Source organism: Pelodiscus sinensis, chromosome 28 (genome assembly GCF_049634645.1).
Source record: "Pelodiscus sinensis isolate JC-2024 chromosome 28, ASM4963464v1, whole genome shotgun sequence".
NCBI classification, from domain to species: domain Eukaryota; kingdom Metazoa; phylum Chordata; order Testudines; family Trionychidae; genus Pelodiscus; species Pelodiscus sinensis.
In genome coordinates, this window is record NC_134738.1 from 5,531,009 (window position 1) to 5,558,204 (window position 27,196).

Genomic DNA, 27,196 nt, shown 5'->3' on the forward strand with positions numbered 1-27,196 from the left:
ACGCTTCCCATCTGCATCCTGGGGGGGGTCGGGGCTCCCGCCTCCTAGCAGTGTCTGTGAGCAAATGCGTAGACCACATGGTGCCAGCACACGGTGGATCCGGGCCAGGTCGCCCTGCAGCAGGATGGTACGTCTGCCCTCTGCCCTGTGTGCCGTGAGCCTCTATCAGCCCATAGACCCATAGACTTTAAGGTCAGAAGGGACCATTATGATCATCTAGTCTGACCCCCTGCACAGTGCAGGCCACAGAATCTCACCCACCCCCTCCTAGAATAATCCTCTCACCTATATCTCAGATATTGAAGCCTTCAAATACTTTGAAGACCCCAAGATGCAGAGAATCCTCCAGCTGTGATCTGTGCCCCATGCTACAGAGGAAGGCGAAAAACCTCCAGGGCCTCTGCCAATCTACCCTGGAGGAAAATTCCTTCCCGACCCCAAATATGGTGATCAGCTAAACCCTGAGCATGTGGGCAAGACTCACCAGCCAGACACCCAGAAAGTTCTCTATAGTAACTCCTATCATCCCTCCATTGTCCTGTTCCCACTGATAATGAATGGTCAGTTAGTTACCAAGATCATGTTATCTCATCAAACCATCCCCTTCATTAAACTAGATGGGTTTATCTTGAAACCAGCTAGATCTTTTGCCCCCCGTACTTCCCTTGGAAGGCCGTTCCAGAACCTCACTCCTCTAATGGTTAGAAACCTTCGTCTAATCTCAAGTCTAAACTTCCTATTAGCCAGCTTATATCCATTTGTTCTTGTGTCCACATTGGTATTAAGCTTAAATAATTCCTCTCCCTCCCTGGCATTTATCCCTCTAATATATTTAAAAAGTGCAATCATGTCCCCCCTCAGCCTTCTTTTGATTAAGGTAAACAAGCCAAGCTCCTTGAGTCTCCTTTCATAAGACAGGTTTTCCATTCCTCGGATCATCCTAGTGGCCCTTCTTTGTACCTGTTCCAGTTTGAATTCATCCTTCTTAAACATGGGAGACCAGAACTGCACACAGTATTCCAAATGGGGTCTCACCAATGCCTTGTATAATGGCACTAACACCTCCTTATCCCTACTGGAAATACCTCGCCTAATGCATCCCAAGATCATATTAGCCTTTTTCACGGCCATGTCACAATGGCGGCTCATAGTCATCCTATAATCAACCAGGACTCCGAGGTCCTTCTCCTTCTCCGTTACTTCCAACTGATGTGTCCCCAGCTTATAACTAAAATTCTTGTTATTAATCCCTAAATGCATAACCTTACACTTCTCACTATTAAATTTCATCCTATTGCTATCACTCCAATTTACAAGATCATCCAGATCTTCCTGTATGATATCCCGATCCTTTTCTGAATTGGCAATAGCTCCCAACTTTGTGTCATCCGCAAATTTTATTAGGACACTTCCACTTGTGGTACCAAGGTCAGCGATAAAAAGATTAAATAAAATTGGCCCCAAAACTGATCCCCAAAACTCCGCTAGTAACCTTCCTCCAACCTGACAGTTCACCTTTCAATATAACCCGCTGTAGTCTCCCCATCATTCCCAGGCTGGAGAGCCCATGGGCAGATCATAGGCCCCGTGGATAGATGGAGAAAGTGAGGCCCAGGGGGGCAGGGACTTGCCCATGCGTTGGAGTCGAGGTCTCCTGAGCCCTACCCGGCTTCTGTCCTGGAGGCCATGGGCCTATGTCCACCCCCGGAGCGCTGGTGATCGGTACTGCCCACCTGTGCCTCAGTTTCCCTGGCTGACACTGCTGAGGCAGGAGGTGCGGAGTCCCCCTGCTCGTCCTCCCCCCTCAGGCTTCCCAGTGGCCAGTCGTGCAGAGCCAGCGGATAACCAAGCATGAAACGGGGCGCAAGCTGCTCCCTGCATTAGCTACGGGGGGCCAGGCTTTGTTAGTATCTCTAGGGGCGGTGAGCAGGGGCGGCCGCAGCGGGCAGCTGGGGCCGGGGTGGGGGGCTGGCTGGGGAAGGCAGCACAGACGGGCCACGGGCAGACACCCCCTGTTGGAACCTGGCACCGGTGCAGTGCGGGGGCCTGGGAGGCGCTTGCTGGTGGTGCCAAGCCACGTGCTGCCCCTCAGTCAGGGATTGGCACCAGCGGTGGGTTCTCGCCCCACAGGCTCTGCATGGGCAGCCCGGCCAGGGCAGGGATGACTCAGCTGCGCACCCTGGGCTCCGCAGCTGCCTCAGCGGGCAAGCGCCATGGGGCCACGGCCTCCCCCAGCGGGGCCATCGGGCTACTGCAGCATTGGCAGTGGCCTCCCCAGGAATTGAAATGGGGGGGTCAGGGCTGCTGAGGGGTGAGACCTTGGGGTGAAGGTGGGCTGTATGGCACCATAGCTCACAAAACTGGGGGGTGTAGGGAAATCCGGGGGGGGAGGATACAGCCCCAGGGGGGGCGTAGGGAAATCCAGGGGAGTTGACTAGGTGCTGGGACTCAGGGGCTGGCATTCCAACCCCCCAGCCCCCAAACCATGGGAAGCCTCTGCCCCCTTCCTGACCCATAGGCTGAATGAAAAGATCCCTCCCCCCGTCCTACTAGTTATGGGGCTGGGCCCTTAGCCAGGCAATGGGACAGGGACTTGCCTCTGGACTTGGGCAGTGCTGTGCCTAAGCCATGGGGCTGCAGGATACCTGAGGTGAGCAGCAGAGACGGGCAGGTGGGGAAAAGGGCGGGGCGGGGGGTGGCATTAGCTGGGGGTCAGAGCTGAGCTGGCTCTGCCACAGGCTTCCTAGGTGACTGCAGCCATGTAGTCGTCCTGTGCCTCGGTTTCCCCTTTGTTAGGCTGTGAGCTCCTTCGTGGCAGGGCTGGTCCGAGCAGGGCCCAGCGCCGGGGCCCACCTCCCTCAGAGCAGCCAGGGGCTGAGCTGGAACACAGCGGGGGGAGAGAGCGGGGAGGAGGGGGGGGGAGTGTGTCTCCTGACACTAGTTTTGAAGCCTCCCTTAATTATTTAGCACCCGCTGCCCCAGGGAGGGTGAGGGGCAGGTCAGTGGATGGTGAACTGCGGGTGAACCTGAGCGGGTGATTCTGTGTAATTGTGGCAGCCCCCCCCCCATGGGGGGCTGGGAAGAGCCGGGCTGTTTAAAGGGAAAGCGCCCACTTTGCCAGATGGTAGGATGGGCAGGGCCGTGTCCAGGGGCCCGGGAGATGGGCCGTGGGAATACATCCCATGCCACATAGCCCCCCCCCGAGGAGGGACCGTACCTGGATGCTGGGGAGGGCGCTCTGCCCCTTGGCCTGCACTTTGCATCCCTGCCTTTTGTGTTTACAGCACAGAACTGGGAGCTAAAACTCCTGGGTTCCCCCTGCCCTCCCCCCGCCCCAGGTCTGACTTGCTGTGGGCTTTGGGATAAATGCCACCTGCCTCAGTTTCCCTTTCTGTAGCATGGTGCTGATGACGCAGCCCCACCATGAAAAGGGTAAGTGCCACTTGCACCAGGGCAAGCAGGGACTGGGCTCGCCCCAGTAAGGCCAAGTGTGTGTGGAGGGGGAAAGTAGTGGGTGGGCGTGGGAGTGAATAGGGGTCATGTGGGGGAGCAGATGGGGGGATTGGGGTGGTCTTTGTGGAGAGGGGCAGCAGGTGGATATGTGGCTGGGGGTGTTGGGGGGCACATAGGAGGGCAGGGTGTGGGGACGGATGGGGAGTGGGGGTGGGGGTGTAGAGGTAGGGGGTGTTGGGGCTGCAGGAGATGGCAGGGTGTGGGGTGCAGGTGGAGGGTGTAGGGGTGTAGAGGTGGAGATGTTAGGGGGTGCATGGCATGGTGGGGTGCGGATGTTAGGGGGTGCAGGGGCTGGTGGGTGTGGGGTGGGGGTGTTGGGGGCGCATGGGATGGCAGGTGGGAGGCTGGGGGCTGGAGGGGTGAAGGGTGGGGTGGGATGAGGCAGGGGGCGAGTGACAGTCCGCAAAGCTCCCCCTCCCCTTCCCAGAGCGTCCCCGTCACGCCCCTCCCATCCCCCCCCCCCCCCGTCGTTTTGCTCCTCCGGCCCCAGTGGCTGGACGCTGCATCGTGGGCGGGGCCTGTTCGGGGGGCGGGGCCGCGGTTACAAAGACGCGTGCTCCGGCTCCCCGAGCAGCGCGGACTCCCGATCGGGCGGGTCGGCGGTTCTGGGCCCGGTCCCTGCGGCGGGCTCGGCTCGGCTCGGCTCAGCATTCGCTCCGCTCCGCTTCCGGAGCAGCCCGTGAGTTGCAGCCTCCCGTCCCGCTCCCGGGCCAAGCTGGGTCCTGCCAGGGACCACCCAGGGAGTGGGGGAAACTGAGGCAGGCGGGGGCGGGCTAAGTGACAGCGAAGCGCCCGGGGCGGGACCTGCGGGGCTGACTCAGGGAGCCGGGGCCCGGGCAGCTGCGAGTGCGGGGCGATGGGGGCAGGGTTCCGGGGCTGGGGCTGATCGCCGCGTCTCCCGCGAGTGGAGGGCAGGAGGGGCCCGAGCAGACCCTGCCAGGCAGCCTGTGCCCAGGGCTGGGGGGCTCAGGGAGGCGACTCTGCCCTGGCTACGGTGCTGTCCTGGGGAGGGGTGGCTGGGCCGGGGCCCGGCGGGGGCTCAGTGCCTAAGGACAGAGGTGCTGGGGGGGCAGGTTTTTCCACATTCAGAACTAAGCCGCCAGGCCCTGGTCTAAATGCCCCTCCGCTGCCTGGATTCTTGGGCCCCTGCTCCCCCCTCGGGCCCTGGCACAATGTGGGGGGGGGGGCTGGGGAGAACTGCATGTGCTGCAGCCCAACCCCCCCATCCCCTTTACCGAGGGTCTGGCTTCTTCCCCCCCCCCCCCCGCTCCAGTCCCTTTAACGGCACTCCATTACCACGGTGACAGTGCGTGCGGCCCCCCCACTCCCACTAGGAACAGGGGGTCGTTCCCCAGGGGAGCCACAAGTCACTGAGCCAAACAGTGTCCCCAGCGACGGGCCCCTCCCGGGATGGGGAGATCATATTGGCTCTCTGCCGGGGCCCACTGGCAGGGGGCTGTGGGGCGTGTCTGCCCTGCGGGGGCAGGGTCTGGGCCCTTCCACAGGGGTTTGTGCCACGGTGCTGGCTGCTGCCTCAGGCCCAGCACATTGGCCCTTTCAGACCCTGCCGCGGCCGGAGCTGTCCCTGGGTTGGGGTGAAGCCAGCTTTGCACGGACGCCAATACTCCCCAGGCCAGCTGGGCTGCCCACCCCCCAGCTGGGTAACACGCCTTCCTGCACTGGGAGTAACTGGGGAGTGTCTCTCGGGCAGGACTTGCAGCACCGGGATTGTCCACCTTGTGCCTCAGTTTCCCAGAGCCAGGCAGACACTTTGGGGCTGGGCATCTAACCCCCCCTTGCTAGACTAGGGGCACCGGCCAAGCTACAGCCCCTCCTGGCTGCTCAGGAAGAGGAGTCTGGGTCTCAGCAGGTGTTCCCGTGCCCCTCCCCAGCCACCGTTCTGGCCCCTCCTGGCAGGGGCGCTGCTGTTCACAGGAGGGGCTAACAGCGGCGGCTGTGGCAACACCTGCCCCCTGGGGGCCTGGGACATGGGGCCCAACAGCCGCAGTGACGCCAGCTGGACTCCCAGGGGCAGCAGCCGCAGGCAGCAAGCGCCAGGCGCCAGCCCCTGGGACTCATTTAGGGTGGCAGGAAGGAGGAAATGCGTCTTTGTGCCCCGCTCAGCTGGAGCCACAGCTCCCCGGGGGCAGGGGCTGGCTGGGCGTGTGCGGTGGGTGTTTGTGTCTGAGCAGCGGGGGCGGGGGGGCAGAGCTGAGAGCCTCCAGCAGAGCTTTGGGGATCTCCCCGCTTCCTGCGGACAGCTTGGCAACAACCAGGGGTTCACCTGCCTCTGCAGGGTGGGGGTGCAGGTGGGGTCTTTCCATCCAGCTTGGTGCCCGCCAGCGGTTCTGGGTGTGACGGGCGGGGGGCTCTGAGCACCCGCTGCAGAGCCTGGCTGTGGTGTGGGGGCCAGCCGTGTGTGCATGTGTGCTCTGCAGGGCCTGTGGCCCCCAGCTGGGCGCTCTGCGCCAGGAGAGGCCTGCCCAGGGGGGGCTATTTAGTGCCTGGTGCTGGTCTGGCCAGCCCTGGCTCTTTTGGCGGGGTCCCTCTGTACCAGCCCTGGGATGTGTGTTCCAGGGCCTGTTGAGGGCAGATTTGCAATGGGATGTGCACACCTGCGCCGTGTCAGCTCAGCCCGGGGAGGGGGCAGGGCCCAGCCCTTTGGCTGCAGCTGGGAAGGGTCTTGCACTTGCTGAGAAGACACCTGCCCTGCCACGCCCAGCAGCCTGCAACCCCCCCCCTACAGCAGCTTCACCAGGCTGGAATGAAAGCCCCCCCCCCCCCCACACACACACCTGAGTGAGGAGCAGAGTCCTTTCTTCTACCTCCCTGCATTCGGGGGGGGGGGGGGGGGCTATTTATGATCACAGCTGCTGGACATGGTTGACACTGCAATGCCAATAGGGCCACGCGAGGGCAGGTTCCCCCCAGTGCCCCTCCTAGAGCTGGTGGGGGGCTGAGCCGGGGGGGGGAGGGGGATGGAAGTCCCTGCACTCTGCTCAGCTGTTCCCTTGTCACTCTGTGTGTGCCCACCACAGGGGCAGAGCAGAGGACAGGAGCAGCATCTGCCACCACCTCCTGTCCCCCACCCAGGCCCCTGCTCCAACCCCCACCCCAAGCTGAGGCCCTGTGAGCTGCTGGCTGGAGTTTGAACTCGGGTGGGGATGGCTCCGGCTAGCCCTGGTCTCTCCCCTGCCCCCTTCTAGCTGGCCTCCACATGCTGCCCTGGCGCTCACTGGCCAGAACTGCTTCCGCTAAGCCAGGCCCCTTCTCCCCATCTTCCTGCAGATGGCTGGCAGCTGGGCCCTGGCTGCACCTAGCATGGAAGAGCCAGTGAGATAATCAGACCGGGGGCTGGAATCCTTCCAGATGTGCAGCAGCCACTGCCCTCCAGAGTGGAGACAGCTGGCAGAGCCCCTGCTTGGAACCAAGAGAAGCCCTGCCCCCATGGGAGGGGGCTACATGTGAGCTAAGCAGCCTCTGGTCTCAGCACCACACCCACCAGTTCCTGCCAAGACCCTGGGCTGTCCCCGTTGCTTATGCCCATGGGGACGGGGGCAGACATGGCCTGCTGGTGGGCCAGCTGGCTGCTCGTGCTGGCTGAGGCTTGGGGGCAGCTTCTGGCACAAGGGACGCTGGAGCCCTGGGCCCAGGAGGCTCAGTGGTCGGGAAACACGTCTGCATGCCCAGCCCGCAGCCGGCAGCGCTGCCTGCCACAGTGCATCATCATTGGGGTGAGGAAGGGGGGCACGCGGGCCTTGCTGGAGATGCTGATGCTGCACCCCCAGGTAGCCGCTGCTCCCGCCGAGGTGCACTTCTTCAACGTGGAGGAGAACTACCAGCGGGGGCTGGGCTGGTACCGCCAGCAGATGCCTTTCACCTGCCCCAGCCAGCTCACCCTGGAGAAGACCCCGGGCTACTTCTCCTCCCTGCAGGCCCCCGAGCGCATGCACGCCATGGACCCCAGCGTGCGGCTGCTGCTCATTGTGCGTGACCCGGTGGAGCGGCTGGTGTCAGACTACACCCAGGTCCTGCACAACCGCCAGGCCCGGCGCAAGCCCTACCCAGCTCTGGAGCAGCTCCTGCTCCTGCAGGGCCAGCTCAACCCCCGCTACAAGGCCATCCAGCGCAGCCTCTATGCCCTGCACCTGGCCCGCTGGCTGGCCTTCTTCCCCCTGGCCCACATCCACGTGGTAGACGGGGGCAGCCTGGTCCGCGAGCCCCTGGGGGAGCTGCGCCGGGTGGAGCAGTTCCTAGGCCTGATGCCTTGGCTGGGCCCTGACAACTTCTACTTCAACCAGACCAAGGGCTTCTACTGCCTGCGGGCTGGGGCTCACCAGCGCTGCCTGGATGAGTCCAAGGGGCGGCCCCACCCTCCCATCCCTGAGCTGGTGCTGGAGCAGCTCTGCACCTATTTCAGTGCCCACAACAAGCACTTCTTCAGCCTGGTGGGGCGAACGTTCAACTGGTGCTGAGGGTGGGGGGAGGCCTGGAGCCAGAGGTCCCCTCACTGCTGAGCTGGTACCACCCCATACAAGGCAGCTACCTCTCCCCTTGCGCTCAGCAGGCTGCTGGGGCTCTTGATGGGGCTGTAGGGAGAGGGGGCCAGAAGTCCTCAGCTGCCCAGGAAGTGCACTCCTAGAAGGGCTCTGCAGGGTGGGAGTGGGGAAGCAGTTTGGATGAGAGACCAGCAGCTTCTACAATTTGAAAGAGGTCTCTTTCTCCCCCCCTTCCCTTGGTCCGTCAAAGGCACCAAGCTCCACAGCCACCCGCTCCCTGGCCTGGGGACCCCTCTCTCCTCATGGGTGGCTCCAGGCTTTCCTGCTGTCACTGAATTCCCCAGCAGGCCTGCCTCTGGGCAACAGTGACGTGGGTTCCCCTGCATAAGCCTCCAGCCCAGGTGAAAGCACTGCAGAGCCCCTGGCTTTTGGCTGGCTTGCAGGGAGCAATGGGTGAGCAGCTCCAGCTGGAGTCATTCAGGCTGTAGCCCACAAGGCCCAGGAGAACCACACTGCTCCCCATGGGGAGGGGGCTGAGTGGGGGCAGTCCAGTGGCCCTCCTGGTCTGAGCTGGCCGGAGGAGGGTACTGCCCCTGGAGCAGCTGGGACAGTCCCCCCCCCCCCCCCCCAGCATGCTAAGGGAAGGACAGGCCCTGCACCTTTGCCTGCAACAGCAGTTTAGTGCACTGTGATTATTGCCCCACACGGGGAAGCCCAGCGGCAGCATTAAAAGTGGCAGGGGGGTTAGTCCTGGAGTCACTTAGTGCCCAGGGTGGGCACATCTCACCCACTCACTCTGCACACAGCCACATAGTGTTAGTACAGAGTATGCCCCTGCCCCTGCCCCAGCCCACCTAGCACAAGGAGCATTTCCTGTGCTGGCCCTCAAGCCTGTGGGAGGGTTGAGCCCTCACAAGGCTGAATTCCCTGTGCTAGCACAAGGTAGAGGCACACAAGCCCCAGACAGCCCATGGGGTCACAGCAAGGCACCCAACTCACACAGCCTGCACCTTAATTCAGCTCCCAGGATTCCCTCACATGGTGACAGCCGTGATGCTCTTTTCATCCCTGGATCCTGCTGAATGTCAGTGCTGTAACTGACGAAGCTTTGCTACAGATCCACAGCACATGCCAGAGAATCCCAGCTGAGCCAAGGCAGAGGCTGCTGTGGCACTGAGGATGGCTGCTGCCAGCTGAACATGGGTTACGGTCACGGATTTTTTTTAAATCAAGTATAATAAACCCTAGGGAAATGTCTGCATTACTGGGATTGCTTGTTTCCCCCAACCACTTCCCTCTTGGTGTGCAATACAAAAAACAGAACTGAATCCAGAGCAAAAATCCCAGGGCCAAATTCCAATTTAGGCCTTTGCTTGATAGTAGAGTCTAACAAAGTTATTTCCAAACTTGGCGAAATAAGATGTTCCCCTAAAATATATTTTTGAATGGAAAATTAAATTAAAATTCTACAAACTCAGGAGCCCTTCCACTGACATTTACATGCAAACAGGAGTGAATTGACCATACTGCCCCCAGCATCCTATTGACATTTTTCAACACTTCAGTAATTCTCATCTCTCGTCAACCCTCTCCAACATAACACTTTGTTAATTGCAGACACCACAGTTGGACCCTATTCCTGAGCAACACCAGTGTCAAATATTTTCAGTTTGGCAATGTTTGATGCAGGAGCCCCTTGTGAAATTTTCATTGTTCTGCTCTCAGTAGTACTGTCTCAGAGGTTTAGAAAGCCAAACTATGTAGAGAGACTGATACACTGGGTTTGCTGTTTACACAAATATAGCACTGTTGAGAGCTCTTCAGAATCAAAGTTTTGAAAGAAAGGAAAAAAAAAAGCCAGTTCTCCAGCAGACTGAAAATACTTAAAACCAGTGTGATCAGCTAATTAGCATGGCAAGATACCCGAGTCTGCACATTTCACCCCACCACGCTGTTTTGCCAGTTCTTACTGCTTTCATGCTCTCACAATTTAGACTCTCTGTTCCAGCAGTGGCCGGTGCACTGACAGCGTTCATATGTGAAATTCGCATGGGGAATGGCTGCTATGTAAGTGAGTGGTAAAAAACCCACACATCTTTCTGAACTGACTCATTTGACTGCATAGAGCTGTAATATTTTTGCTGTTACAAAAGGTGAAATGATTCAATTTGTGCCAACATTTATCTCATAAGTCCAACTTAGTGGATGTTAACGTCTACAAAAATCTAAAAGACAAAAGCAGATTCTTTTTAGCAACCATAAGAGGGTGGAAATTAGAAAATACTTAAATGACAGTTTAAACCAAACAAATGTTATCATTTAATCTCTGAACAGAAGGCAGCAGCAACAGATTTCAGCCCCATTCGGCATTTGCCTGGAAACTGTTTTAAGGAAAAATGGTACTTGCTGTTTGAACAGCATCTTTAAAAAAAGTTTCCCTAACCAGAAACATCTGTTGACTGAAATGTTTCTGAACTACTGTACTCTTACCAGAAGTAAAGATTGCAGATGAAGTGCCTTATATTGTTCTTAGCAGACCTCGGTTGAATCTAGTATTTAGCCAAAGTTGAGTTGAGCACTTGAACTATCACTTACTTCAAAGATGCTGAGCATCTCTCACTCCCATCGCCTTGCCAGAGAACTACAGGTGTTTAACCTTGGGCTTGTCTGTAGTGGCAGTGTCAGCCAACAGAAGACACAGCTTTGAGGGTTAGAAGGGAAGTGATGCACGTAACTGACTAGAAAGTAGCTTGCAATGCTGCCACTGCACTCATGCCATTCTGACAGCAGAAATCACTTGGGAGCCAGGGCAGACTCACCATTACCATAATGCTGGTGGTTCTCCGTGGTTGGAAAAAAAGATTTTTTTAAAAAAAACATATGAATAGTTAATCACCACAGATCTCTAGGGCATTATGTTATCCATAGACATACCACATGTTTTACATGAATAGAAAATGTATCTGTGATCCTTACTAGTGACAACAGGTACATTTAAAAATGCAAATTACACACTACCTGTTGAGGTGAGCCCCTCCATTTACCTGTGATAGAAGAGCTACTATCAGAAACACAAAGTTCAACACTTTCTCCCTTTAGATACTAGCGGTGTCCTCTCTCACAAAGCAACCGGAACCCTGAATTCAGATTTTGGCAGGTAAGTGAGAAAATGATTTTTAATTACTTTTAGTAAGTTAAAGAGTTTATCCCTTTACTACCAGCATTGCCCATCCCAATCAACAGGTTATATTACAAACCATCAAAGTGTAGTCATCATGAATGTGGCTTATCTAAAGAGGAAAACAGCTTTTGCTGAGGGAGCCAGTTTCACAGAAAAAAGTGAGGTCTCTGTTGCATGATTTTTTTCACCTGAATACCACAAGAGAGCAAATTTTGTAAAAAATGGTTTATCAGTTCCATTTTTGTATAAAACACACGGGAGAAACCTAGCCAATCAACACACGAATTGCTGCCACATGACAAGATACTTTTTGTCAAACTTTGAATCTAAAGAACATACAAATGTTTTCTCATGTCTACAGTCAATTGTCTATGCTCTTCCATTTAACTATTTCTTAAAAAATTCCACATATCCCCATATTTCTTCTGTCCCAGTTACAGTACAATGACAGGGAGGAAGAGGGCTGGTTAAAACTCCTCTCTATGCAGTTTTCTGCTGTCCCTTCTTTCCAATCAGAGACTTATGGATGTGAGGGATTACACCTGCAAAGAGAACAATGGATTAGAATAGTAGCACAACAAATATTTCTCAGCAGGTTACTTTCTGTCAATTCAAAGGTTTGTTCTTTATCTGAATAGCCAGAAAGTTTTGCATGATCTGCATAAACTTACACCTTTTCTTGTTCTTTGCCCATTCTCCAGCCATAATTTCATCCCACCACAATGGAACCTCCTTTGTCATTTTAACAGGTTTACTGTCTCAACAGCCCATTTCTAAGCTGTAAAGCTAAAATGGAAGTTGTAAGGGTACATAGACCAGCTCAATTGACCTGTGAGTACTAAGGCTGACCACGGCTACGTCTGCAGCTAGCGCAGTGTGTTGAGCAGACGGCTAGCACAGGTTTGACAGCAGTGTAGATGGGGAGGCTTTGCTTAGGCAAGTACAGAAGTGCAAGAACCCGCCAGTATGAGCCCAACACAGCTCTGTGCGCGCATGCAGCGCTTCCCATAGCTACACTGCCACGCTCCCTGCATACCGTCCTGCTGCAGGAGCTTTTCCCCACTGCAGTAAGAAGTTCAAGCAACAAGAAAAGGGTCTAGCAAGTTCCCTACTACCAGAGAGTCCCAAGCAGAGCCTTTTGCTGCATGTAACTAGTTTGCTTTTCACTGAAGCACATAGCTACGTGTACCCTGCAAGCCACAAGAGTAAACAAGGCCTATATCACTTCTGCAGAGTTTACCAGGCTTATCCCAACAGCAGCACCACATAAGGAAAGTACAGAGGCACAGATGCAACAACAGGAGAATTAACAGGCCCATTCATATAAATCTCACAAGTTACTGTAGGTTATTTTGTCCAATATAGAATTACAATCTCTAACCCAATATCATTTACACGATCTTCAAAGAGCACTCTTGTGAAGCTTAGTCCTCTTCCTATCTAGACTACCTCACACAGCCCAGTCCTTGCTGTAAGGAAAGTTCTAGTCAAGGTTAAAAAGATGGAGGCTGGACAGAAAAGCTGCAATCCCAGGAGCTTTCACAAAAGTGTAACAAATCCCAATTTCCCTCAACTTACAATTATTTTAAGTGTAATGCTCATGGAAGGCACTGAATGGACAATCCACAGAATATGCACTACAAGCTGAAGAGTAATTCAGTAGCTCATCTTTCTCTGAGACTGCCAAATCACAATAGCTATGTTTTAGATACCAATATAGATACAAATATGGCCAAAATTGATTTGTGTCCACTGTGGAATAGTGTGACGGAAGAAATTCAAGTGAAGTTAACTTATTATCCATCATTTTCCTTACTACTGACTCTCCACTTCTATAACGAACCCAGTTAAGAAGCCCAACTAGACATACCTCCACCAGCAATGGTCGCTTTAATGAGAGAATCCAACTCTTCATCCCCACGAATAGCAAGCTGCAAGTGACGAGGAGTGATACGCTTTACTTTGAGATCCTTGGAAGCATTACCTGCCAACTCCAGCACCTGACAAAATTAGTAAGAGTTAGACCTGTCAACGTTTACAAAAAGCAAAATGTTTTTTCAGTGGGAATGTGTCATCATGAACAACTATCTCTGAAGTACTTATATGCTACACATTCCCACAGTATGCAATTGCCTCAAACTGTAATATATTTATCTTCACAGTGCTACTATCCCTATTTTGCAGATGGGAAACTGAGGCACAGATACCTTAATCAGTTTGGTTAGTGTAACAATGGGAGTTTGGGGCAGACCCATGTCTCCCAAGTCCTAAGCTAGCTCTCTAGCTACTTTCTTTATCCATTCACTGATTCCAAGGTCAAAAGGGACCGATGTGATTATGCAAACTGATCTCCTCTCCTGTATGGCTAGAAATTATTGTGGGGAAACTCTCTAAAACAGATCTTGTAGAAAAAACATCCAACCTTGATTTTAACATGATTTGTGAGGGGGAACCCACCACAAGTATTGCAGAGTTGTTCCAATGGTTAATTACTGTCACTTAAAATTGTACACCTTATTCCAATCTGAATTGCTCTAGCTTCAATTTCCAGCTATTGGATTGTATTGTTCTCCAGACTTGAGCATCCCATTATTAAGCATTTGTTCCCCCAAGTAAAAATTTATAAGCTGCAATTAATTCAACCCTTTATCTTCTCTCTAATAAACTAAATAATTGGAGCTCCTTACATGTGTCACTGTAAGCATGTTTAATAAACATCAGTGGCATTATCTGAACCCTCTCTAATTGTCTCAACTGTGGAAATCAAACCTGGACACAGTATTCCCAATAACAGTGGCAAACACAGGATCCTTTACTCCTACTTGAGATTCCCTCATTTTTTAATTGCCTTAGCTCTTTACATCTACAGAATAGTGCATTAGATACCATTCAGCTTAACCAACTGGAGGTGTTTAAAATAAAAATAAAAATTAAAAAATTAAACACACACACACACACGGCAGTAATATAAACTTGCTGCTTAGTTTCTACCACATTGGAAAACTATTTGAGAGAGAAACTGTTTTCTGCTACTTATTTAAAAGGGTCCTAACACTGCAGGTCTAAATGCTGTGTGCTCTGAAAAACATAATCCTGGGGATGATTATCCCTATCACATTTATAGCAAATAGTTAAAAGCATCTTTCTTTTGGTATTCAAACAATGCTACAGTTCGGGGTCCAAAGCGTTCAATATTTGCATCTCACTTATCTTCAATACATTTGTTTGAGTAGCTATTCAGAGCTACAAGGAACATATTTAATTTATTGCAATTATATTTGCCTGATATTAGACACATCTCCAATCTTTCTGTCTAGCTGACTAAACATCTGTTCTCCATGGCTTTGGAAACACAACCACATGAGATATGAAGGACTACACAAAAACAAGGCTACTTCCTAGCCCTTACTTTGTCAGGTACTCTGTGGGTTTGTCAGCAGGTACTTCAAACCTACCTCAGCAGTGAGATACTCAAGAATTGCAGCACTGTACACGGCAGCAGTAGCACCAACTCGCCCATGACTCGTAGTGCGAGTCTTCAAGTGTCTGTGGATACGACCCACTGGGAACTGCAGTAAAAAACACTTGTTAGCATTCGAGATCCACATCTATGGTACAGTACTACATTCCTGCCTAATGTTAAGGTCTGTAAACAATCTGGTATAAGACATGTAAATGGAGTACAAATTTACCGAGACATAAGCCATACAACAGAGGAGTGTTCATTGACTATTGCTAGAACTGCGGGCACTCACTCTACAGAAAATGACATTTTACAGTTGTGTTCCCCGTTGACCAAACATTTTCCAATGGTACTATGTAAGCATAGGAACAGCAGATGGAGTGTACTTCTATATAGTGTTGCATTTTCAAAGTCCCCTGAAAATATACAAGTTAATCCCCACAACCACCCGATAAGACAGGTAAGTAACAAACATTAATGATAGACAAGAATTGTTTTTGAAATCAGTAAAACATGGGGGCAAAGAAAGAAGTTGAATCAATCAATTATATTTAGTTAAAAATTGTGATATACACAAAAATGGCTACTGTTGTATTGAACTAGTCACACTCAACCGGCCAAAAAGCCACACGTAGCTAATAGCTAGCGCACTGGACACCACTATTGTAAAGTTTAATTCATGTTAGAAAGTCAGAGTAGCAGGAAAAAGCCTGGCTAGAGGAGTCAGAAGAAACCACGGCATTTGATTTTGCAGTTATAAGTAGCCATGCAAAATTTCACAGTCAAACTAGAAGCATATTTCTACCCCTCTGCTAAAACCTGCTCCACAAAAATGTAAGTTTTATTTAACAGATAATTATTGTATTCACATTGTACATTCTAAGGCAAAACAAAGTAATACAGGATTTCGCACCACTTTACCTGAAGCCCTGCTCTTTGTGAGCGAGACACTGCCTTGGCCTTGGCCTTTCCACTGTCCTTGCCAGCCTTGCCTCCAGCCTGAACAAGAGAGCAATATTAGAATTAATAAAACAAGCCCATGCACAGACAAAAACCTGCACTGCATCACCATCTTCACCACCACAGTTAAGAATCCAAGAGTCTTACCTCTTCTGCTCAAACTTGGAAAATTTATCCCCAAAAAGATTAAGCAACATCTCTTACTTGAGGAATGTTTGTATCCAGAGTTCTCTATTAAAATTGTGCACATGAACATGGGGGCTTGACTGTTTAGTTGCACCTAACTTCCCAAGTTTGCAGGTGTTTACAGCTTATGTAAATATTTTTCAACCAAAACCACCCACATCTATTCCTTTTATGTCAGTTTTTGTAAGATCACATGACTGCTTTATGCTAAAGCCAGAAAAATTTAAGAGCACGACCATGCTATTTTTAAAAAGTCAGTACTTATGCTGAAAAGTTTGTTAGCAGATCAGAATGTTAAACAATTCTATTGCAGTTGTAATTTTCCACAGTGAATTTACTGATCACCTAATGAATATTCTTACCTGAACTAGTTTATTTGGCTGAATAAGTTAACTTATCTGATAATCCCAAGAAATCTAGGGACCAACCCCTACCCCCTTCAGTTTTTGTTATAGCAAACTGCAAGGCTCACCATGCAATAATGTTGATAAACTACCCCAGGTGTAGAAGCTAGAGCAGGCCTACTCAACACGTGGCCCACAGCCCGCTTGCAGCCCATGGTGTGGTTTGGGTTTACACAGGGCTCAACACATGGCCCACAGGTGGGATCCTTTGAACATGGCCTCTACTGGGAACATGCTCCATAATGGCGAGTCAATACAATGGTTTTCTGTTGAGATGCGTTTTAGTAGTTAAATTCCTGGACTGTCATTGCTCATTAAAAGTGCTGTCATATGAGTGGAAATTGGGTAAATATTGTATTTTATTAATATCAGCAGAACTGACTTAAATGGGGCCTGCATGTTGTGTAGTCTTGCCCTAATCTTTGTATTCATGTCAGTCAGTGTGAAAGAAGCTATTTCCATATATATTTTTGCATGTACATGCAACCACACTTAAGTTGAGACCCTTGCCTTGGCATGTGCTGAGAGTATCATTGTGGCTTCCAAAGTTAAGTATCCCTGAGCTAGAGAGAGGATGAAAACTGGCAGATTCCAGGACTACACAGGATCACTGTAATCATCTCCTTACAAACTTCTTCAGATTCTTAAGGCAGATATTTCAGAAAGCATCCAATCTTGTTTTAAAACTAGTCTGTGACAATCCATCACAACGCTTGGTAAGTTATTCCAATGAGTAACTGCTCTGTTACAAATGTAGGCCTTATTTCCAGTCCGTATTTGTCTGGCTTCAACTTCCAGCCATTAGATTGCATTAGTTCTTTCTCTGTGACACCGAAGAACCTGTTATCACATATTTGTTCCCCATCTAGGTACTCACAGACTAAATCAAGTTACCCTCTAACCTTCTCTTTGCTCAATTAAGAAGATTGAGCTCCTTGAGTCCATCACTGTGAAGCATATTTTCTAATCCTTTAATCATTCTCATGGCTTTTTTCTGACCCCTCTCCCACTTACCCTCTTGAATTGTGCACATTAATACCCAATAAAATATACCAGCAACAGTCACATCAATACCAAATAAAGAGATTAAATAACCTCTTCTCTTCTCCTTGAGATTCCCCTGTTTAGTTACCCAAGGGCTGTGTCTAGACTGGCATGATTTTCCGCAAATGCTTTTAATGGAAAAGTTTTTCCGTTAAAAGCATTTGTGGAAAAGAGCGTCTAGATAGCCCCGAACACCATTTTCGCCATTCTTACGCAAAACCGCATCTAGATTGGCACGGACACTTTTCTGCAAAAAGCAACTGGATTGCTTGGTTTTTGCATTGTTTATCACTTTCCCAACCTGGGTCGTCTGCAAGCTTTATCAGGAATGATTTTAGGTTCTCTTCTATGTCATTAATAAAATGTCCATAGCATAGGGCCAAGCACTGGCCTCTGCAGGATCCCATTAGAAACACACCGTTCAGCAATGAATAAATACCCATTTGAGAGAAGATGCATCTCCCATCCCTGAACACACCACATGTAGCCAGATGTTACCCTCTTTCCGAAGTCATCCACCACCATTATAATGATGCTTTCTTTTGCCAATGCTGGGAACCAGATTCATGTGTAATGAAGATACAGTGTAGTGTGGCCTCCTGGCTAGAGAACTGGACTAGGCCTCCTGGCAAGTCACTTCACTTCTATGCCTGGAGTTTTGCCATCTGTGAATAGGAGATAATATTTACCTCCTTTATTCTAAGTACTTTGAGACAAATACATCATCAGTTATTGTGCTGAAAGTTTTGCTATTCCTGACTCTTTCGGAAAGCAATGAATATGCAGGTTTCAGTTCACCTACTCAAATGGCAATGGAAGTAATTGTGGAGTCAGCAATAGGGATGTCAGTGGTTATCTGGTAAGCATCGCCCTTATTGGGCGATGCTTACCAGTTAACCAGTGGCCCAGCAGGGCTAGCCAGGCCCAAGCAGCCTGCCGTGGGCAGGGGCCACTTAACTGATTTAAATGGGGTTTTACATCCCTAGTCAGGAAACATTTTATCTGGTCCCATCTTCAGCTCTTAACTAAGTTTTTGGCTGGTTAGCGCCAACACATTAAAAAATATTAAGGTACACTAAAACTGGGAAGATTGCAATTAGTCCAGAATGGCACTGTACCATATTATCACAGTGTGGAAACGGCTTCATAATACATTAGCGAAAAGGGACATCATGAAACAAGGAAAAGTTATTTACTTGCTCCCATAACGTAAGAACTAAGGGTCACCAAATAAACTTAATAGGTAGCAGGTTTAAAACAAAAGGAAGTTTTTCTTCATGAAGCACAGTGTCAACCCGTGGAACTCCTTGCCAGAGAATGTTGTGAAGACCAGGATTTTAACAGGGCTCAAAAGAGAACTAGATAAATTCATGGAGGTTAGGTCCATCAATACTTATTAGCCAGAAGAATAGGAATGGTGTCCCTAGCCTCTATTTGTCAGGAGCTGGAAATGGATGACAGAAGAGGGATCACTTGATGATTCCCTGTTTTGTTCACTCCCTCTGGGGCATCTGGTATTGGCCGCTGTTGGAAGACAGGGCACTGGGCTAGATGGACTTTTGGTCTGACCCAGTGTGGCCTTTCTTATGTTCTTAAACATTACCGCATTCTGTAACAGTAGCAGTTTGAAAATGGCACTCAGAGCAGAACACCCTCCACTTCACAGTATAGCTTGAAGGGTATGGTTAGGCTACTTGTCAAAAAGGACTAAGGAATACACAGGGAGTACGAAAGATAGGATTTTTTTCCATTCAACATTCCATTTCTATAGAGGAAAGCACACTCCCTGATCAAGATAGAGGTTAGAAGTTTAAAATACTAATGTCTATGCAGACTATGTTAAAGGGTCATTAACTTGAAATCTAACAATTTCTTCAATAGAAGTCACCCACTCACTTTTTATTGTTACAAATATTTTAGCACACACACAGCAACAGCAAAGATCAACACCTACATAAAAGGTGGGAAAAGAACTATACAAGGAAAATAGCAAAAAGTGACTAGAACAGACAAATGTAGAGGTTTGGTTTTTTTTAAACTTGTAGTTATCTAAGTAGCTTGGGTATTCACATGGCCCAATTATTAAAATCTGTGAACCTCACAATCTTTAATGTACTTATGAGGTAGTGGAGCACTGATCTCGGGGGGGGGGGGGGGGGAGAAGAGTGTCACTAAGTGACTAATAGAAGTCAAACAGGACACCTCTGGTAGAGCTGGGAACCAAACCACAGTTTTCAGAGACCTGAGCAAGTATTCTAACTGGTTGGACAATCCTCTCTAACCTGTAAAGAAAGGTATCCTTCTCAAGTGAGATCTCTTGGACACAGAACATGATTAACACAATGCCTTAAGTAAAGCATACATACTAATTTTGGTGATTAATATGCAAAAAAGACCACTGTTTAAGCAAGTGCAAAGTCTTCACACCTGTCTACAGTAATTTGGTAGTTTAACATTTACCATAAATTAGCATATATAACCCACACTCGTGTATAACCCGCACCTGTGCAAAACCTGTGGTTTTTCCTGAAGGTGTAAAAAAAAGTCTTAGATAACCCGCACACATGTATAGCCCACGGGTTATATACACACTACTTTAAGGTACCTGGTAATTGTACATACCAGCCACAGACTCCGGGAGGGGAGGAATGGAGAGTGCAGCGCAGGCGAGCTGGTCGGCCTGCAGGAGGGGAGCCACACTTGTGGCCAGGTTCCACGCAGCTGCAGCCAGGCACAACCCACCCTCCTCCGGGTGGAAGGAACGCAGAGTACCACGCAGGCAAGTAAAAATAAACTTGTATACCCTGCAGGTGGGTTGTGGGGTTTGTAAAACTTTGTATAACCCACAGGTTATATGCGGTAAAACACGGTATATACTGTACCTGATCCAAATGTTAGAGTGGTAGTCTGGTTAAACTAGTTTAGAGATGGAAAAGGTTAAGAAGAGAAGCTGTGTTTGGAGTCTCATTTAAGCCACTGTTACCATGCATTTGCTCTGTATGTTATGCCACGTCTATGCTACCAGCATTTTGGCAATATAGCTATACCACCAAAGCGCTCCTATGGTACATCTACACAGCAGAGTTATTTTAGAATAACTGACGTTATTCTGAAATAAGAGAGCGCGTCTACACTACCAACAGTTATTTCAAAATAATGTTGAGCTGGAGGACTTCTTACTCCAACCTCAAAGTAACCCGCATTCCACAAGGAGCAAGGGAAATTGACGGAAGAGTGTTCTTCCTTCAACTTCCTGCTGTGTAGACAGTGTCAAAAGCTGAATTAAGCTATTTCAACAAGCTACGCAATTGACGTAGCTGAAGCTGCATATCTTAATTTGATGTTAGCCCTGCTGTGTAGACGTATGTTCTTCTCTTAAGATGGACACTAGGCAATCACACTGGGTCAAACCCCTGGAGGGATAGCTCAGTGCTTTGAGCATTGGCCTGTTCAACCCAGGGTTGTGAGCTTAATCCTTGAGGGGGCTATTTAGGGATCTGGGGCAAATATGTCAGGGATGGTGCTTGGGCCTGCCGTAAGGGCAGGGGACTGCACTTGACCTCTCAAGGTCCCTTCCAGTTCTATGAGATAGGTATATCTCCATATATTTTATTAATGGGCCATCAAGCCCAGTAACCTGTCTTCTGACAATGGTCAGTGCCAGAGCATCACAAGGCAATTATCGAGTCCAATCCCAGCTTCTGGCTGTCACTGGTTTAGAGAGACAGCATGGGGGTGCATCCTGACTATTTTGGCTAATACACATTGACGGACCTATCCTCCATGAACTTATTTATACTTTTGGCCTTCACATCCTCTGGCAAAGAGTTGCCCAGTTTGATTGTGCTTTGTATGAAGTACTTCCTTATGTTTAATTGCTGCCCATTAATGTAATTAATAGGGTGACATCTAGTTTACCCTTTCACATAAGAACACCACTTCCCTATTTACCCTCTCCACGCCACTCAAGATTTTATAGTAGGGATGTTAAAAATGTTAAAAAAATTAACTGTGTAACTGATCAAAAGTTAACTGCAGGGCTTGGCTCCTGTACTGGTAGCAGGCCTGACCAGGAGCAGTGCTCAGGAGGGTCTGTTGCACTATGCCACAGATGACTTCTCCAGCCAGGTGCCAGTCACATCCCTATTTTAGAGAGACTTTGATCTCGCTTCCCTTAATAGTCCCTTTTTCCAAGCTGACCAGTCCCAATTTTTTTTAAACTCTCCTCATATAGGTACTATTCCATGCCCCTACTTATTTTGTTGTCCTTCTCTGTACCTTATCCAGTTGTAATGCTCCTTTTTTGAAAAAGGTAATTTAAGCGAATTTAGACTCCATCACTTTGGGAAAACATCCCACGTTTACATACAATGTCCATCATTTAGCATTTATCAGCATAAAGTTTTCATTGCTGTTTTGTTGCCCAGTTAACCCCTTTTTGTGAGATCCTTTTGTAATTCTTCGTAGTCAATTTTAGACTTCACTATCTTAAGTATTTCTGTATCTTCTGCAAACTTTGCCTACCTCTTTTTCAGACAATTTATGTATATGATGAATCGTGTTTGTCCCAGTACGGAACTTTGTGAGACCTTGCTATTTACTTCTACCCAAACAGATCATGTAGTCCACCGCTGGGCAACCTAGCCTAGAGAATGGGCCATATGAGTGGCCTTTCCTCTCAATGGACTGTTGCAAGCAAAACTGTCTCCCAGGATAGATTAGTTTTGCTAAGTGCGTGCATACCTAAAATTTGTGAGGTTTGCCAACTGAATTGTAGCAGTGTGTTGATGGGATACAGAGGGCGCACATGGCTCCCACAGTCAACATTGTGTGCAATCAGCATACACCTCACATGTGCGTAATTAGTAATACCAGTAGGAAAAAACCCTATGCGGATGGAAGCCAGCGGAATCTGGCAACCCTGTGCATAGGGCAATGGCAAACAAAATGACTTGCAGGCCACAGGTTGCCCACCATTGATTTAGTTCTATCCTTTGTTTTAACCAGATCCATGAGAAGACCTTCCTTCTTATTCTAGGACTTCTTAATTTGCTTAAGAACCTTTGGTGAGGGACATGTTAAAGGCTTTCCGAAAGTCCAACTACACTATATCTGCTGGATACTCTTGTCCATATACTTGCTGACACACTCAAAGAATTTTAACAGATTGGTTAGGTATGATTTCTCTTGCCCCACCTCCCGCCAAAAAAACCCCAAAACAAAACAGACTCTTCCCCCAAAATACATATCTGACCATTCTGTTTTTCACTACAGTTTCAACCAATTGGCCTAGTACTGAAGTTAGGCTTACCAGCCAGTTATCGCCAGGATTGCTTCTGGAGGTTGTTTAAAAAAGAAAAACCAGCATTATACTAAGTAGCCCTCCAGTAACTGGTACAAAGGCTGATTTAAGCGATAGGTTACACAAACAAGTAGTAGTCTTGCAATTTCATATCCAAATTCCATCAAAACTCTTGGTGTGAATACCACTTATTCTGGAGACTTATTTAATGAATTAATTTCTTCCAAAACCTCTTCTATTGACAGCTCAGTCTGAAACAGTTCCTCAAAAGTGACACCTAAAAAGAATGGGTCAGGTATGGTATCCTCTGTTGTGAAGCCCATCGCAAAGAATGTATTTAGCTTTGCCGCAATGACCTGGTCTTCCTTGTGTGATCCTTTAGCTTATACTGGAAAAACTGCAATAGTCTTTTGTCTGTACAACTTATTCCAGTCCCGACCCGTAAGAGCAAAATAAGTTACGCCAGCAAAAGTGCTATTTGGCCATTACTACATTTAGGATAGCTTGGTCTGGCAAAATATCCTACATCAGTGAGAGTTCATAACTTTTCACATCCCTGACCAACATAACTGTGCCAGCAAAGGTTTGTAGCATATTCCTGACATGTTTTACTGCAGAAGAGGGCAAACATATACATAAAAATCAGTAATGTTTTCAGAGGGTCACTGCTCTCTAATCCTGACTTTAGTCATTTTTTGCCAGAAGTATGACTAGAAGGAGGCTTTGTTCCAAAACACTCATTTCTATCCCTTAAAGAAAAAGGCCATTGCATATAAATTGCTTAAATTAGCTACCCAAATTACAATACTTTCAAAACAGTTTACTGTCAGATTTGGCATTTACATGCCTGTGAAGGGGGTATGTTTTTGCTTTAATATCAAGTAATACATTAGAGAGAACCAGAAATCAAAATTTCAAAGTTTATTTCCAAGTCAACTTAGCTAATATTTTGAAGCTGTTTAAAATCAATTTCTGATGCTTTCTGGTAGAGAAGCCCAACCTCTGTTCTAGTTTTCATAAAATTATCAAGATGACAGGTCTCTGTCTATTCATTAGCCTCTACTATATCTGACATGTAAAACCAACTCTTGTCAAAAAATCCCCTAGGTCAATCTGAATCCTTCCCAGGCCATCCAACATTGTTTAGGGTATAATTAAGACTCCTCCATCCATCAAACCCAGGCTACACTTTGCATGGCCTCTATGTTAAGTCCCATAAGATTTCCCTCTGCGGGTAGCATCCAGAGAGATTCGTTCAATTGGCTTCTTTATCTTCAAGATTTAGTCTATTCACCATAAGTGGTTAAACTGCACACATGATTTGGAATGGATACGAGTTGGCAGGAGAGGGTTGAAACATTGCAGAAGTTCAATACAGCCAATAGTTTTAAGGAATAAAACTGAGAACATTACACGATTTCAGACATAGTATTTCCACTCAGATCTTGTGGTTTCTGATCAGAAGAACAATGATTTGTCTAAGAAATCTAGTTTTATCAGTGAAGTTGCATTTAAGGAGCTCAAAGGGCAAACAAACGGACTCTACTCTGCCTCAGAGTTCCAATGCACAGCAAGGATTCAGGAGGATGGCCAATAGTGGTGCAGAGGATACAGAACAACCAGGGAGACATCAGGATGAACACACAACCTGGTAGCTGAGTTTGCTCACCATGATTGGAGTCTACACAGTGAAAGTCACACGTCCATCACTCCACTGCCTGCAGAATCAAGATGACTATAAGACTGCTCCAAGTTTTCCTGGCTATTGAGACTTTAGATTTAAAAAAAAAAAAGTAATTTCTAGAGCAGCAATAAGTACCTCACAAGCATAATCCCATTATATGCCATAGATAAGTAAATGCTTGAGCAGGACTTGGCCTAGCTTAGTAACCTATACATTATAGGTTGCACCCCAACCTTGTCTTTACCATACCTACACAGCCCAGGAGCAATGACTTGTAAAGCAACTTGGTAGTAGTAATCTTCTCATATGTTTTAGTGTCCATTAGGATAATTTAAAGTACTTAGATGGTGGAAATCAAGAGGGCTAATATTTTCCTATTCAGGAGAATGAAACGACTTTCCCTTTTGGATTTAGAAATTAAAATGTTTCTTGATAGCTTAATGGAGTTGTTTAAATTAAATAAAACATGTTAATACGTTTTCTGGGCAGGATCACTGTTCAGCACAACTCTGGAAACAATGTTTGCTGAGTGATGTTGCTGTTCCAGCAGACACAGAAAGTGTTTTGTTTTCCCTTTCAATTCAAGAAAGGCGTTCAGTTTAAAAGAATTTTCAACATTTATATTAGTTCTAATATTAAAAAAAAAATTAGGCATTGCCATGGTTGAAGTTTGATGTACAAAAAATATTTTAGTGTCTTGTGACACTATGAGGCTCTTATCCTACTGATGTTACATATGAAGTCCAAGGTAAAGCACTAGGCAAATAAATATAAGCACTTTTCTAGGAAATGCTACTCTGGTAACCTCAGGGAATGAACTATTTAGAGTCAGGTAAATCACTGTATTCTACTTATGATTGTGATACAGGAAGATAGTCCTAGAACGTGCTGCTACATTTAACCTGACATTGTGCTTATAATACTGCTTGTTTATTACATAATAGCATTGCTTCACTTAATTTGGGGCAGCATTTAATACAATTTGTTCATAATTTGCCAAGAACGACACGATATCTATGAGTGTAAGATTCTATGATAAATTCAATTTCTTAACTCCACAAAGCACTCCTACTTTAGCCCTTACAATTACAATCCTTTGCTTTGGATCAGGACAGGCCACATACAAACCAAAAGGAAAGTGCCAGTAAAATACAGCTTGCAGATAGCGCCTTGTGATTATTTTGATTAATAATGAAATGTGCAATGAATTAAACAAAACATCAGTTCAAGAGACAGACAGAAATATGGCCATGTGCCATTTTTATTTAAATAAATCTATACACTCTATGTGCAGTCCTTGAGTGTCTATAAGTTCCCAATTTGCTTGTGTGTCAAAGTTTGGGTATCCCTACCACAAGCGTGCAAAATCCTAAGGGTGGTACTATCCCCATTTCACATATAGAGTTTCCATAAGTCAAAGTGACAAGTTCTCAGCAGAACAGTGTTCCCCGCACACCCACGTGCTCATTCCTCCAGATCTTGTACTACTTAATGAGGTCATAGCTTTAAGAGCCATCACTAAACTGCAAAATTTGACAGATGAGCATCAGTGGAGTATAGAGCTGGTGTCAACTCATGTCTAGAGGTTAAATTTGAATAACTCTGAGCAATAACATCCCTGCTTGTGCAATCCAGTGGAGACATGGTCCCTGGCCTATGAGTTTTATTAACTTAGACAAAAACATAACTCAGAATTCCCTTGCAACTATCTCCTCGCTCTCCTTTAAAGCGAGAGGATGCTGGACTGCAGAAGACCGTTAAAAATGGTTCGTCCCCCCCCTCCTCCCCTCAGAACCTCAATCCAGAAAGAGTTCCAACTTCCAAAGCCACTAGCGGGAGAAAGCAGTTTCCGCAAGGGCATGACATGTAGGCGAGGAGCAAGTTCGCCTCTTCCCCGCACGCTCCCTCTCGAGCCTGGAGGTCCGAGGAGAGCGGGACGGGCCAGCGAGCGGGAGTCGCTGACCCCGGGGGGAAGATGCGAAAACAAACGGGACCCACAGTTCGTTCCTCCCCGCAGGTCCCTGCCAGGCTCGGGGAGCTCCGCAAGTCTCCGGCCTCCGTCGTGCCGCCGCGAGCGACACTTTCACCGCGATCAGCTGCCCGGCCTGCTCGTTGCGGAGCTCCCCGCCTGACAGCCGGAGCCGGGCCACCAGCCTGGACCGCGCTGGCGGGAAGGACAGGGGTTCGCGCCTGGCGAGGGGCTCGGCGCGATTGCGGCCCCACCGCGGCCGGGAGCTCGGCTGCCCCCAGCTCTGCCGCCTTTGGCGCACGGGCACTTCCCGCCCGTTGCGCGGCGGCCACCGGCCTCATCCCTCCGCGCCTCACCATAGTTCCGCCGCTGCTGTGGGAGGACCGGTCCCGATTCCGCCGCGCTGGAGCCGCCTCAGGAGCCGCGAGACAATAAACCGCCTGAGCGCGAGGAGAGAGCCTGGCCTGCCGCGGCCGCTCTGAGCCAATCAGCGCATCCCATGCTAGTTTGAACCTACCACCTCGACCAATCACGACACCGCTTCTTGTCTCCTCGGCTGGCTAGCCCCGCCCCGCGGCCCGTTTAACGGCTGTTTTTCCTTTGCACACGGCACGCAGGGGCGAGGGAAGTGAGGCCGAGGGGGCTTGGCGTGGGAGGGGGGAGTTGGAGAATGACGTTGCCATTGGCCAATAGTAGCAGGAAGTCAGCTCGAGGACGGCGGGGATTTATGAGTGATGGTTCTTGTAGCCAATAGAAAAAATATAAATTTTCCCGCCCATTTTCTTCCCTCCCCCCTCTCGTGTTTGTTTGCGTTAAGAGGAAAAATGGAGTCGAGGGGTGCCTGGTGTAGCCAGCCCCGCAGGCGGCTGTTCACATTGGAGAACTACGTATGCTCCTGGTGGGGCCACTCCTACGTGCACCCCTCGTCGCCGCCCCGGTGACCGAACTCGTCAGCCCCTCCGCCGTCAGGCGATGGGCACCGTCCCACCCC

The 27,196-nt window shown here is 48.7% G+C and overlaps 2 protein-coding genes across 3 annotated transcripts; one reads left to right on the forward strand and one right to left on the reverse strand.

The window, feature by feature from the left end:
- Positions 1 to 4,060: 4,060 nt before the first annotated feature.
- LOC102444953 (heparan sulfate glucosamine 3-O-sulfotransferase 1-like) lies at positions 4,061 to 9,883 on the forward strand. The gene is made up of 2 exons (XM_075911123.1): positions 4,061 to 4,192; positions 6,802 to 9,883. The coding sequence occupies exon 2, from the start codon at positions 7,053 to 7,055 to the stop codon at positions 7,986 to 7,988; it is 936 nt and encodes a 311-aa protein (XP_075767238.1). The 5' UTR covers positions 4,061 to 4,192; positions 6,802 to 7,052; the 3' UTR covers positions 7,989 to 9,883.
- Positions 9,884 to 11,403: 1,520 nt separating this feature from the next.
- Positions 11,404 to 26,707, reverse strand: LOC102463597 (histone H2A.V). Of its 2 annotated transcripts, XM_075911126.1 has the most exons (6): positions 26,562 to 26,649; positions 24,222 to 24,323; positions 15,578 to 15,655; positions 14,649 to 14,762; positions 13,064 to 13,193; positions 11,404 to 11,735 (listed from the first exon to the last, which is right to left on the reverse strand). In XM_075911126.1, exons 2-6 carry the CDS (start codon positions 24,222 to 24,224, stop codon positions 11,674 to 11,676), a joined length of 387 nt encoding a protein of 128 aa, XP_075767241.1. In that variant the 5' UTR covers positions 24,225 to 24,323; positions 26,562 to 26,649; the 3' UTR covers positions 11,404 to 11,673. The 2 variants fall into 2 exon arrangements, with proteins under 2 accessions (XP_075767241.1, XP_014434750.1); XM_014579264.3 differs by lacking the exon at positions 24,222 to 24,323 and having other exon boundaries at positions 26,562 to 26,707.
- Positions 26,708 to 27,196: the final 489 nt, after the last annotated feature.